Source organism: Cibotium barometz, chromosome 3, assembly GCF_041138505.1.
Source record: "Cibotium barometz isolate CiBa-2024 chromosome 3, ASM4113850v1, whole genome shotgun sequence".
Lineage (NCBI taxonomy): Eukaryota > Viridiplantae > Streptophyta > Polypodiopsida > Cyatheales > Cibotiaceae > Cibotium > Cibotium barometz.
Genome location: NC_141048.1, coordinates 29,427,216 through 29,441,895, shown reverse-complemented (window position 1 = coordinate 29,441,895; position 14,680 = coordinate 29,427,216). Strand labels below are relative to the sequence as shown.

The window sequence follows — 14,680 nt, the reverse complement described above, 5'->3', positions numbered from 1 at the left end:
CAAGTATGCGATTCAGTTCGCTTTTTTTTCAAAAAAGCCAATAACTAAAAGCAAAACGCATGCTTCCAAATATATTATTATTTTTAATCATCTAAGGTTTTTAAAACCTTATAAACTCAAAATCCTTTTGTCCCTTTCTTTAAAACCATTTGTTCCCTTCACACTTGGGCTAGCCACACATGGGTTTCTTTTCTTGATTCCAAGCTGATGCCTTTCACAGTGTCCATCCCATGCCTATGCCCACCTGCTTACTGTTCAGATAAAAACACAGGGTCGTAACATTTTACGTGCACATTATTGCACGTGAGGCCAATCATGGTCAATATTGACTCCATGGTTAAGTCTCCTGGTTAAGTAAGGACAATTACGTATCCTTTGGGAAATAGTGACCTCTTGGTTAAGTTTTTTGAGTTCCTTGTGCCTGATGTCATGTGCAAGACTTGCACTGGCTAATCCTAGGCTAATCTTTAAGAGGCAACAAGATAAAGACAGATCAGAACCAGAGTTTTGGAGCATGGGTTGCGACTGTGGCAAGGGATTTGACTGGTGGTGGACATGGAGGGCTGTCATCCAGCATATACAAGAATATGAGCAGTGGGCTGCAACAAGTTTTATGGTTTGTGTCCTGAAGCAGCGGTTGGCCAGTTCACAGTCTTTCCAAGCTTATAAAAGGCAACATTGCTCAACGATTTGAAGCATTCAGTCCTTGCTTGGGCTGAGTCATAGAACTAGGATTATATTAGGTATTTTACTACCTTTTCAAGGCAGCCTATGGCTGTAGGATTTGTACATCCTTTTTGTTGGTACCATATGAATATACTGACTTGGAGCAGTTGAAAGCTGCGAGTGATAAGCTGCGGGAAGAATTGCAGACCCCTAAGAAAGATTGGGTGGAGGTGGTGAAGAAGCACAAACCCTTGCAGAGCATCATACATGAGACTCTCGAGGAGGAGAAACGTAGGAAGGATAGGGCCCTCCATGTGCGAGTATGGGGTCTACAGGCGGGGGCTTCCCCAAAGGAGGATGCCATGACACTTTGCCAGATACTAGGAGTGGACGGGATCGCCCCCCCCCCCCCCCCCTTTGCAGACACATGGAGGGCAGGAAAGGATATGACACGAGAGCGACCCCTCATCAATAGAGTCCCTGATAGACAGGCCTTCTTAGATAGGCGGGCTGCCCTCAAGGGCACATAGGTGTACATGGGAGATGATCTCACTCCAGCACAGGTGGCACACCAGCGTGAGGCGATGTTGACTGTTCATGGGCCCGCAGAGCAGGCAAGTGGGCTATCTACAGAGATGGTAGAGTCATTATTACTGAGCGCTGTCCCAAATAGGGACATAGGGTCTATGAGACCAAACACTTGGGGTTGGCAGTATGGAACTGCAGTGGCATGCTGTGGTCGAATCGAGGAGGCTTGAGCGAGATTCTCACAGGCAGGGATGTCATTTTTTATACAGAGGCTCATCAGTGCCCTGAGAGGGGCTTACCATACATAGTTGGGTATGAGTGGGAGTTAGCTTTTCGAGGCGAGACCCGCACATCAGGAGTAGTACATGGCTCTGGGGGGGTAGCTGTCCTTTTTAGATCCCATCTCCGACAGATTCTCAGCATCGTCCGGAGGGACGAGGATGCACGATATCTTTGGGTGCGGCTACAGCTTAGCAGTGACAGAGTCATCCACATTGTTGTGTGTTATTTTGCACCACGCCACTCCCCTTACGCGCGCAGCATGGCCAATCACCGTACTTACCATTATACGAGGATATCATGGAGTTCTCATAGTTGGGGGAAGTCCTCTTGCTCGGGGATTTCAACACCAGGACGAGAACTCAGCAGGTCCCACTACTCGATCTAGACGACCCTATTAGACTACAGGAGCTGGACATCACTGACACAGGGCTGCAGCGATCATCACAGGACCGTGAGGAGGTCACAGTGTCCGGGAGATATTTCTTAGAGCTGGGAGTTGCACATGGTCTCGTTATCTATAATGGGATGTCTTGATGGCCCTCCTCTGGCGCCCTGACCTCCTTCCCTCACTCAAGAGGTACTAGCACTGTGGACTACCTTGTGGGATCTCCGGCTTTGGCACACCTTATCCCCGACTTCTCCATTCCGCCACCCCCTTTTGAAGCTGACCATGCCTACCTCTCTTTCACTCTTACCTGCACACCACCCTTACCTCCACCCCCCCCCCCCATCTCACATTACACTCAGGTCCTCTTTGATCACGAGCTTGACCCTGTTTACTCCAACCACATGTACCGCCAACTCCAGGATGTGGAACCTACTGTCCCCCTATCCACCCTCACAACACAACTCACCACCATACTCCACACATCCGCCACAGCTTCTTTCATATGCACGCGGCGGTCTACTGCCAAGCCACCTTGCGGTTCCATGCCCCAGAACTGTTGGTATGATGACGAATGTCGGGCCACATGCTCCCGTCTTAAGTACGGATCGGGCAAATCACAAAGCGCCAAGCGCAACGGATTTCTCAACGGCTCACCCAACGCAAGAAACAGGAGTTCTATGCTCGGAAAGAGGATGAGTTATACCGACTTTTCTTAGGGTCGAACTGCAAAGAGGCATGGAGGAAACTCCGAGAACATCGCCCTCCCACACCTATCACCTGCCCAGACACATGGCACTCCTATGCATGCGCCCATATCCCCCATTAGCCACCCCTAGCCCCACCACTAGACCCCCCCCCACCACCTCTACCTTCTTCACAAAGGGCATGGTCCTCAAGGCCATTCATAGACTACGCAATGGGCGAGCCCAAGATCATGAGGGACTCACTGCCGAGTACATCTCGCATGCCCATGATACCCTAGCGCCCCTACTAGCCTACATGTTCAATAGAGCCCTTTGTGAAGGATTTCCACCCTCTTGGTCCACCAACACCATCACCCCCATCCTCAAAGCCGGAGATCCACTTGATCCTAATACCTACAGGACGATCATGATTGGCCACACATTGGCTAAACTCTATGGATCAGTGCTAGAGGCGGAGCTCAGTTCATTTGCAGAGAGCCAAGGATGCAGAGCCTTAGGACAGGCTGGCTTTCGGAGGAGCTACTCTACCCTTGACCACATCTTCACCCTCCATGCCATCATCGAGGAGGGTAGAGCACGACACCAGAGGATTTACTGTTGCTTTGTGGATTTCCGCAAAGCTTTTGATACTGTACCCCGAGCCCGCCTCTTACACCGTCGATCAGAGTCCCATCTGACATGGTTTGGAGCATTATCGCCCTCTATGAGTCCATCACCGGACGAGTGAGAGCCCCAAGAGGTACATCACAGGAGATTTCCAGCACCATTAGGGTGAAACAGGGCTGCCCTCTATCACCCACTCTTTTCGGCCTCTACATTGATGAGATCTCGAGCTTCATTGATGGATTAGGCGGGGCTGGTCCCACACTGGCAGGCATATTGATCCCCATACTACTTTATGCAGATGACATCGTCCTCCTCTCAGACTCAGCCGAAGGGCTTCAGAGACAGTAGGATGCCTTACATGACTTTTGCACTCAGCGGGACCTCTGTGTTAACCTTGGTAAAACCAAGGTAATGGTCTTCAATACCTCTCGCCCCGTCACATCCAGATTGAGCTTCACATATAGAGGGGATCCTGTGGAGTTGTCTCATCCTATGTCTACCTTGGTGTCACTTTCAGTGGCCCACGCTTTACCATGCTTCCTGTAGCACATGCCAGAGTGACGCGGGGATATGCAGCCTTGAGCTTACTTGAGTGGCAGTGCTCCCAGGCACATTTCCAGGAGCCCAGGACGAAGGGCTTGCTTTTTGACACCCTCGTCACACCAGCCTTGATGTATGGAGCAGCTTTCTGGGGGCAGATTTATCCGATGAGGATTGGCAGCAAGTTGATAGGCCCGAGGTCATGATGTTCTCCCGTATGATCCGCAACAAACCATCAGTCCCACACCAGATTATCCAGGCAGAGTTTGCTGCAGCCCCGATGATAGTGGAGGCACTCTTCCAGATAGTCACATACTTTCATCGCATCAGTCACATGGATCCCCACAGGTACCTGAGGCTTGCCCTGGAGTCCTCCAGACAGCTAGCACTTGAGGGGCACTCTAGAGTATGGTATGCACTAGTTTCCACTTGGTTCTCAGTATATGGGCTCTGCATGGACCGCCTACCCCCCTTTCAGTACAGTTTGGACTCCCCTTTTTTCCGGCTGTCTCACGAGGATACCAATTGGGTTATCCGGTCAGATCTTCTTAGCCCATAGTCACAAGGGAACGTCGTTCCAAGCTCTTGGAACGGGGGAACGCGTTCCATAGAGATATCCGTTCCCGTTCCAAAATGGCACCGCAGACCATGTAAGAAATATAAGTGAACTATGTATCATGTAGAACACATCTATGCATTATCATGGCCACTACTGAGATGGTTTGAGGTTCTTTCTTTACTATGCCTCTTTCCAAAGCATTTACAGATATATAAAGTAAATTTATAAACACATTTGTGCAATGATGTGGCGTTCTCGATTCCGTTCTCTTTTATTCAAGCTTTTCGTTCCCGTTCCAAACAGTCATCTGTTCCCCAAAACGTTCCCGTTCCCTTGTGACTATGTCTTAGCCTCTACACACATTGCACATGGATCACATAACCGGAGCTCCCCACGAAGATGCACTTTTACAGAGACCACTTCCTCACACTCACTGAGGATGGATTCATCCAGCAGCCGGGCTACTTGAGTGTTCACATGTTCCATGCCATGCGGATTGCGATTGGCCAGAAACGGGTTTCTTCCCACCGCCTCAGAGTGGAGATAGGTAGAGCTAAGTGCATCTTCAGAGCCGGGAAGCTCGTACGGACACCCAGAGAGGAGAGGATCTGCCGACTATGCCACGCAGAGGTTGAGACGGAGGAGCATTACATATGCCGCTGCCCTGTATACTACGAGATCCGCGGGAGGTTTCACTGTCTATTTCGTGAGGGATTCGGTCCACTCTCCAGGATCATTGACTTCCAGGACCAGTGTTGCCTAGGCCTCTTCCTGCTTGAGCTCCGCAGACACTGGGACACCTTCTTAAGACACAGGCCCCAGCCACCCTGCCCCCTCCCTCGACAGCCAACCATCACGAGTTTCTTCTGGACCCAGGAGGTGGAGGACACCGACATAGTGAATCTTGTGGACCCTCCACGAGCTGGTCTGGACCTACCTCGCTCGAGAGGAGTTACTTCGGACCGAGCCTCTGCACTCCAGCGTGCCCGACGCCGTCGACCCCCCCATTGGCCACGATCACCTCATCAGCTTCAGATCCAAGACATGCTCCACCGCCATCGAGCTACCTTTCCACGCGACATAGCTGAGGGAGACCTCGGCCATACTGGTCAACCCCATGCTTGACATTTTGGAGAGTGGTATACCATCTACTCGGAGCTGATGTTACTCCCATGTTTTTATGTTTTTAGTATTCCATGACGAGTCACCCCAGTGAAATAGCTATATTTATGTTTTCATTCTGTTTTATTTTCCATTCCATGATGAGATATGCCATGGACATTATTGTACCACTTTGGTCTCATAGGCCCATTGGGTCTTTAGTAGACGCTTAATATATCTTTCTTTCTCTCTTTGCTCATGTACCTAGATTAGATTTTAAAGTTCTAGATTTTTGTTATCTTTCTTTATTACTATTTTGCACCCAGGATTATGTACCTCATGGATATGATGTAACCTTTTGGTCTCATAGGTCATTTTGGCCTTTTGAAGACGTTAATCACATATTACACCCCCATTATGGTATTGGTTGGAGCTAGACAGATCTGCATTGCATTCTTGTATACCCTACGCATATATGCTGCATACTGAGCCTCTAGCAGTAGTGCTCCATCCATCACACCCCCCCACTAGCTCAGTACTTTCATACTTTATTTCATGTTCATTTTGTCCTTTTCTTTCTGGACATTCAGAAGACATTGACAGTTGTACATTGATTTGTCTCATAGGTCGAGTTCGGCCTCTAGTAGACGTTAATACAGCTTGCTTTCTTTCTCTCTCTCTCTCTCTCTCTCTCTCTCTCTCTCTCTCTCTCTCTCTCTCTCTCTTTTGCATGCGTTTTGCATCAGCATGTTGCCAGATGGTGTTTAGGACTGAAAGAAGACTCTCGGAGCTTCCGCATATAACACTGGTATCAGAGCTTCAGGCTGATTCCGAGATATTGTTGCTGCCCATGTCCCACCCGTCCTTACTGCACTGCGCATGGATGAAACCATCATGAAACCATCGCATGTGTCTTGATCTTGTGGTGGTGTGAGGACTAGGCAACATTGTTTCAGCATAAGGCTCAGCGAGGCTAAACATTGATCCAGTCCCAGATGAAGGTGCATAGGTCCAAGGCACAGGTACGAGGCCCAAGACAAGGAACGCAAGACATGGAAAAATTCCAAGAAGGTTGGTTGGTGGTGTTCCACAAAGCCCAAGGGGATGGCAGTCCTGTGAGTTGGGTGGACACCAGTAAAGGCTTTCAGGCAACGGTTCTAGGGGAGGTTGATCCTCCAAGGGGTGGAGTGAGAGTGCCAAATTCATTTCTCAGGAAAGAAGACCAGAGACAATGTATAGGGACAGGGCAGGAACATAATGGGGATTGGATGTAACAGATGCATAGATCTTCATTAGAGTTAGAGTGGATTTGGAGACCGGGCTGGGTGTTCAGTCAAAAGGTTGCCAGTGGGACTCCGGGAATAGAGAATGGGATGATGACAGTCATCCAAGAACACAGATTGGAATCCCGTCATCAAGTTTAGTAGAGGGGGATGTTGTTAGCATATTCATCTCTATATTCTGCCCATATTTGATCCCTTTTATGGCCCTTGGTTGTGGCTTATTTTTTCTTGTTTTTTTTTCCATTTTTCTAGTCTTTTTCCAGTTGACCAGATTATTTGTCGAGTTGGCCAGGTCTATTGCTCCAGTCGACCAACCCTATGTGACCTATATATAGGTGGACTGGCCTCTTCCCTTTTCATTCAGTGTTTTGCTTGAGGTGTGGTTCATGTGTTGATACACTCTCACTGGCTTGTTACAACTGCCAATGCCACCTCTCCCACCCTTTCTACTGTGGGTGTGACTCCGCAAAGATTGATGTTTGGCAGGCGAACGATCGTCGTGTTTTCTCCTTTCTAATGTTGAATTGTCAAGATTCTGTTCTCTCTCATGTGCGTACAACAAATGCTCCACATGAGGTTTGGAAGGCATTTGCAAATCTTTACGAGATTAAGTCTTCGGGTCGAATTTTGGCTTTGGAAAAGTAGCTTATAAATCTTTCAGTTTTTGCCTTTACATCTTTATCTCCTTTCATCATGAAGATGAAAGATCTCGGGGACGAGCTTGTTGTATGTGGCAAGGATATCTCTACACAAGATATGGCTATTCGGCGTCTCTCCAAGCTTCCAGAGAGGTTTGATGCTTTCTTTTAGTCTCTTGTTTCTTCTCCTCGTCCTGCTCCAGTCACTTGGGAGGAAGTTCTCCCCTCCATTATGGAGATTTAGTCTCGCTTTGAGGAGCAGATTGGCACCTCTGGTGGTTCTGATGGAGCTTTGCTGCTTTGGTTGCTCAAGAGAAAGGGGAGAATCAACACACAGAAGAAAGGGAAAGGGGGTTTTGACAAGAACTCCAAGGACAGCGACAAAGATAAAGACAAAAATAAATCTTCTAAAAACAAGGACGTGGAGTGTCACTACCGTAGCAAGAAGGGTCATAAACAGCCTCAATGTTACAAGAAGAAGCAGGATGAAGAAGTAAAGGACTCTACCTCTACAATGGTGTCCCAGACCAAGAAGGATGATGGTATTCTTTTATTAGCCGGTGCTCGTCGTATACTGGCTCTTGTGACTTCTCAGTTGTGGCCTTGGATTGTGGATAACGGTGCTACTGCTCACATGACACCTCATCGGGATTGGTTCAAGGACTTTACTGGCCGGACATGCAATATCACTTTGGGTGATTCTTCTTTTGTGCCAGTTCATGGACGTGGCACCATCCCCATCTTCTGCTCCTCCAAGGACAAGAAGTACTTCTCTGACGTTCTGTACATTTTAGATTTGACATTTAACCTTTTGTCAGTGAGTGCTCTTACAACTAAGGGTGCGGAGGTAATCTTCTCTCGTCACGATATTACTATTTGTGATAAGGAGACTCGTAGTACCCTGTGCTGTGAATTAACCTCCATCACCATAGCATAAACTTGGCAAATAAACAAGAAGAGCATAAAAAGCAACCTATGCACGACAAAAGAATGGGTTAAATTTTCCCCATGCATGAGTGAGAGTACGCTTCCTCATGCATGTATTTATATATTAGCAAAAAGCAAGTGCTCAAGATAGCTTGATATATTTCACTTTGGACTATTAATGTCAGAAAGTAACTTGGTCTCCAAGCTTGGCTATTTACATTCAAATTGTAGCAATTTAATTAAATGAAACTATGGGCGGGCGACCATCGGCGCACACCAAAACCCGGCGGTCGCGCACCGGCCAAAATTCATCACACCCATGCTACTCCGTACACTGATCCAAGGTTGATTCCGTACGTACGTACGGATCCGTACAGTACGGTACAGCCGTACGGTAGGTACAGTACCGTACTGTACGGATCCGTACGGATTTTTTTTTAAAAAAAAAATAAAAATAAATGGCGTGGCGTGGCGAAACGCGTGTGGCGACCATGCGCTTGTGGATAAGCGACCAAATTTTGGGCATTTGTGAATACTTGCACAATCGTGTGTACCTGCAAAACTCTGCAGAGTAACTTCTTCGCTCTTCTTCGCTCTCTCTCACGCCCAGGCTTCATCATGCCGCGCAAGACTAACCCGAACTGGGCAATCCACACCAATGTCCTGAGGGTTGTTAACACCCCTTGTCAGCAAGGGTCAGGTACTCGGCTATGGGCATGCAAGTATTGCGGGGAGCAGTACACTAGCACCATAACTCGCGTCATCAAGCACATGACAGGTATCGGGTGCACCAATCAATGTGGTCCATGTGATAAAATACCACAAGCTGTGAGGGACCAATTGATTGCGGAGAATTGTCCTGCAATGGGTGGTGCAAGCAGTGTTAGAGGTGGTGAAAGTACGCAAGATGCTCTCCATGATGCTTTTATTGGAGATGTTATAGGTTCAGGTACAGTAGATGAGGGTGAAAGTCTTTCGGCTTCAGCCCAATCCACCACAGGGAGGAAGAGGGCACGTATTGCTGATGATGAGGACCTCCTGCCACAAGATGCGAGACGTACAGGGGAGGCATCAAAGCAATCCACTCTGCGTTCTTGTATCTCATCACAAGCTTGGGTAAAGGAGCGGCAAAGGGTGGCAGAAATGGAGATTTGTCGTACTCTTATTGAGTGTAATATATCCTTCAATGTGTTAAGGACAGACCAATGGAAAAGAATGGTGAAAGCAATTGCGCAGGTAGGGCCTACTGAGACATGGACAGGTCTTCAGTATACGAAGATGCGTACATCCATGTTGGATGAGCAGAAGGCCTTGATAGACAAGGCGCTCACACCTGTGAAAGCAGGTTGGCAGGAGTTTGGATGCACTATTATTTCAGATGGGTGGGCAGACATTCGCAAGAGGCACATAATCAATATCCTTGTGTCATCTTGCTTGGGCACCTATTTCTTGCGTGCCGTGGATGCAGGGAGAGCAGGCGACAGGATCACAGGGGAGTTCATTTATGGCCACATTCGACAGGCTATCCTTGAGGTTGGGGAGGACAATGTTGTGCAGGTGGTGACCGACAACGCCTCTAACTGCAAGGCAATGGGTCAAATGGTCGAGGCAGAGTTTCCACATATAGTGTGGACTCCATGTGCTGCCCATTGTCTTGATTTACTTATGGAAGACATTGGGAAGCTTGTTTGGGTGCAGCCCATTGTTGCAGATGCTGTAAAGATCACCACCTTCTTCCGCAAGAAGCATCAGGCTCTTGCTATCTTTCGGAGCCATAGCCCTATGGATATGGTGAGACCATCCAAGACCAAGTTTGCCTACATGTTCTTGGTCTTGGATAGGCTCTACAAGATAAGAGATTCACTATCATCAACAGTTGTGGATCCAAGGTGGCGACAGATGCATCATTCAGAGGATGAGCGTACAAAATACTTGCAGAGGCGGATCCTGGATGATGATTTTTGGCAGCAAGTTCATAGCCTTTCAGTTGCACTTAAGCCCGTGTATGTCCTTCTCCGACTTACAGACATGGAGGGCTCAACTTTGGCGCTGGTCTTTCATTTGTTTATGCAAATGAAAGACCATGTTGCTCAGTGCTCCATGATGACTGCTCAACGGTAAGCAATAGTTCTAATTTCTTCCTCTTTCTTTGATTTTTATGACTTCTCGATTCTCGATTCTCTTAGCACTATAACCTAAGACATGTATGTTCAATCTCTCATTTTCAGCCGAGGTGAGATCTTGGACATTGTAGACAAACGGTGGACATTCATGAGCCGTCCCATCCATGCGATGGCTGCCATGCTCCATCCTCTCTACAGGTCGCCAGAGCTATGGAATAATACTGCTTTGAGCATGAAGCAGTCAGAGTATGTGGGAAGGATGTTCTCAGAGGAGGAGCAACTTCAGATTGATAGAGAGTTCACCACTTACATGAGTGGTATTGGTGCTTCATTTGCGAGACCTGTGTCGTTGAGGAAGGAAGCCATGAAATTCCCTTTGACATGGTGGCACACTTATGGAAGGGTTGGTCTTCCAAACCTTTCACGAGTTGCTCTTCGTGTTCTATCTCAGGTAACTTGAAATTAATCTCTAAAGTATACTCTTCGGAAATGAAGATTGATGTTTAAGCATTGAAAGATTTACAAATTTGCTCGCATTGCACTCATTTTTGCACAGGATTGCTCAGCTGGAGCATGTGAGCGGAACTGGAGCTCATACTCCCTTATACACACTAAGATTCGGAATTGCCTTAGTACTTCTCAATTAGAGAAGTTGGTGTATTGCAGAGCTAACATGAGGCTCGTGCGAAGCTACCATGCTTTGGGGTCACCGAAGCAGGTATAAATTGAAATTTGGACTCAAGAAGAACTTAGAAGTAGAAATTTTTTTCTAGTTCAATGGATGTCCATTGTCCAATATGCAATTTGTGGCATGTTTAAACAGGTTGATCCAACACTACTCAAAATGGTAGATGAACCCAGCTCGGAGCTTGTGGATCGGCAGATTAGAGATGAGCAAGAGGAGATTTTGAGAGCTTTACATAGAGAGCTTGAGAGCGTGGATCGTTGTGTGACCCGCTCACGTGCACGATCTCTCAGCATTCCTCTACGCCCGGCAGCTCCAGATCCAGGCTCTGCGAGACGAGAGAGCATTCGCAGGGGAAAGCTTCCAGTTCGTCGCACCCAGCAGAGGCGTGCAAATGAGGCTGTCGAACTCATTCACACTCAGATTCCCGAGGCACATGACGAGGATGCACTGGAGCTTGTTGCTGCTGAGCCAGAGTTCGATGAAGAGGGCAATGGTATCAATGATGGAGGCATGCTCTCTTCAGAAGACTCATCATCTTCATCTGATGATGAGATTTGAGACTCTTGCGTCTAGACTCTAGAGTCTAGACAACTGTAGTGTTTGATTGTTTTGCTTTTTGCACTTGTGGACCAGGACATGTGCTGGCAGCTGTAGACATGATATTTGTACTCTCTTTTATCATCTATGACTTTCATGGTTCTTGCTTATATCACTATGATTGTTAACATGAGGTATTGTGTAATGGGCTTGGTAACTGATAATTGATTTAAACTTTAAGTAATGAGGTTCAGTCTCTTTATTTTAAGTATTTTGGTTGCTATGTCTACAAAATGTTCAGGTTTCTAGGACTGTTTACAAATGGTACGTACTGTTTACGTACCTTAAAATTTGTTCCGTACAGAAGTACGTTCCGTACGTACTGATAGCGTACCGTACACTACGTACCTTACCACCTTGCACTGATCTGCTCACCAAAAACACAAGACACATTAAATCTCCCTTATCGGTCCATCACGATGCGACCATTGCTCCACGCTCTCGGCCGTAGCCAGTCATGACCGTGCGACAAATGAGCGTACCATAAATACCACATAAAATATCAAATAATTCCACAATTCACATTTCCATAACATACCGCGGGGTTAAAAAGCAACTGTCCTCAGTTGTGTGAAATAAACAAAAGCAAGGGTGGCCAACCTCATGCTATAGTGCTGCCTCAATTGCGAATCGACACTAAATCAACGTGTTGCCTCAGTCGGCGAATCGGTACTAAACCAACGTGTTGTCTAATCGGCACTAAATGAATGGGCTGCCTCCGTCAGTGAATCGGCACTAAATGAATGTGGAAGAACTATGACACTGCCTTAGTCGACGAATCGGTGTCTATAAAAGAATCAATGTGAATGTGAGTGGTATGCTAGAATCAAGTGTTGGTAGTGCGGGGTAAGCGATGTTTCAGGAATCCACTGTGATTTCTCAATAGAATGATCAGTCATCCTCGAGTAGAGGAGGGTCATTAATGACATGGTTAACAGGAGTGGGGCCTTTCAAGGGTCTCAATAAACTAATGTGGAATGAGTTATGTATCTTCCAGTGGGTGGGAATGCCAAAGTGGAATGCATTTTCATTGATTTGTTGGATAATTGTGAACGGTCCATAAAATCTAGGAGCCAACTTGATCTTAGGATGCTCTGCAATATTCTTTAAGCGTCTTTTCTCTATGCGAAGCCAAACTAGATTATTTTCTTTGAATTTCATTGGTTGTTGTTTCTTGTTGGCTTGAGCAGTGTATTTCAATTGTGCTCGCTTAATAGATTCAGTGACTTTAGCTAGAATAGTAGCACCGTCATAAGCTAAAGTGTCAGTAGCTGGAACATCACTAGTTGAGGGAGCTCGCCCAATAGTTGAATGAGAGGTATTGTTGTAAGCAAATTGAAGTGGAGGCAAATGTTGATCCCAATTAGACAGTCGCTCAATAGTGTAGGATCTAAGAAGATCAATAATAGTGTTGTTGGTAGCTTTAGTCTGGCCATTGCTTTGTGGATGGAAAGTGGATGTAAAGTCCATTTTAGAACCTAAGTTCTTGAATAGAGCAACCCAAAAATGATTGCAAAAGCGGCTATTTCGGTCAGAGAGAATGACTTTGGGAAAGCCATGGTGAGGAAAGAGTCTTAATGAATAGCTTAGCAGCTTGAGGAACAAACAAGGTCTTCTTGCAAGCTACAAAGTATACTTGCTTGCTAAATCTATCAACTATGGTCCATATCATGTCATTATGAGAGGACGTAGTCGGCAAACCAATAATAAAGCCCATTGAAATCTCTTCCCATGGATCTTTGGGAATAGGTAGGGGCATTAAAAGAACAAAAGATTAAGATTTACCATGATGGCATTTAATTCTTTGACAAACAATACATTTAGACACAAATTTTGCAATGTCATGTTTCATATTAGGCCAAAAGAAATATTCTTTACATGCAGCTAATGTGGATTGAATTCCTCTATGTCCCATATATGCAGGAGTATGCATCTTAGTTATGGCTAGTTCTCTAAATGGTGCAGTGATATAAAGTCTCTTTTGAAAGAACAAAAATCCTTTTGCATAAGAGTAATCATTTAGTTGCAAAGAATTGTTAGCATGTATGGCATTCCATGTAGGTGAAAAATTAGGATCATCAGCATATGAGTTAATCATGGCATCGAAAGATTGCACTTAAATAGCCAAACACATTATTCAAATAAGCATGTTTAAGCGTATTACTGCGGCTTAGAGCATCTGCAACTACATTAACGTAGCTTGGTTGATATTGGATCATAGGGTGAAAATTTTGGATAAAAGAATTCCATTTGATGTGGCGATCTGAAATTAAAGATTGGGTCAACAAGTGCTTGATAGCTTGTTGATTCGTCTTTATTAGTACCTCAGATTTCATGAGATAATGCTTCCATATGTTAAGGGCATGGACAACAGCTAAAAGTTCCTTGTCATAGGTACTATACTTGGCCTCATTGGGTTTGAGCTTGTGGCTCTCATAAGCTATGGGATGGTCATCTTGCATGAGGACTGCGCCTACGTCAGATCCACTAGCATCTGTGACAACTAAAAGAAAGGACGGTCAAAGTTTGGGAGTTGTAGGATAGGTGCATGGGTCAATAAGTACTTCAAAGTTTTGAAGGACTTCCGCTGACTATCACCCCATCGAAAAATTGTCTTCTTGCGAAGCAAGATAGTCAATGATGAAGTTAGATCTTTTCTAGATCTAGCAAGTTTTCACCGCAAGTTCGTAAAGAATTTCTCGCTCATTGCTCTCCGGGCGTTTCTAGGAGTAGACTAGTCTTGAATGGTCTGGACTTTCTTAGGGTCTACTTGAATACCATCGGCCTAGATATTCCATCTCAGTTTGAAAGAAAGAACTTTTGTCAGAGTTACCATATAATTGATTTTCCCTGAACAAATCAAAGACAATGCTTAAGTGATCCTTGTGTTCTTCTTCAGAGTGACTGTAAACGAGAATATCATCAAAGAAAATAATCACAAAGTTTTGATAATCTATAAAAATTTTGTTCATCATGCGTGCAAATGTGGCAGGAGCATTAGTGAGACTGAAGGGCATGACAACGAACTCATAATGTCTTGATTGTGTACG

At 46.0% G+C, this 14,680-nt stretch overlaps 3 protein-coding genes across 3 annotated transcripts in view; all 3 read left to right on the top strand.

The window, feature by feature from the left end:
• The window catches only part of LOC147639912 (adaptin family protein), a 103,127-nt gene that overhangs the window by 12,562 nt on the left and 75,885 nt on the right, over positions 1-14,680 (top strand). The window lies entirely within an intron of this gene.
• LOC147639915 (uncharacterized) lies at positions 8,697-10,723 on the top strand. The gene has a single exon (XM_086775268.1). The coding sequence runs from the start codon at positions 8,841-8,843 to the stop codon at positions 10,341-10,343; it is 1,503 nt and encodes a 500-aa protein (XP_086631394.1). The 5' UTR covers positions 8,697-8,840; the 3' UTR covers positions 10,344-10,723.
• Positions 10,931-11,990, top strand: LOC147639914 (uncharacterized). The gene is made up of 2 exons (XM_086822686.1): positions 10,931-11,063; positions 11,169-11,990. The coding sequence occupies exons 1-2, from the start codon at positions 11,019-11,021 to the stop codon at positions 11,589-11,591; spliced, it is 468 nt and encodes a 155-aa protein (XP_086678812.1). The 5' UTR covers positions 10,931-11,018; the 3' UTR covers positions 11,592-11,990.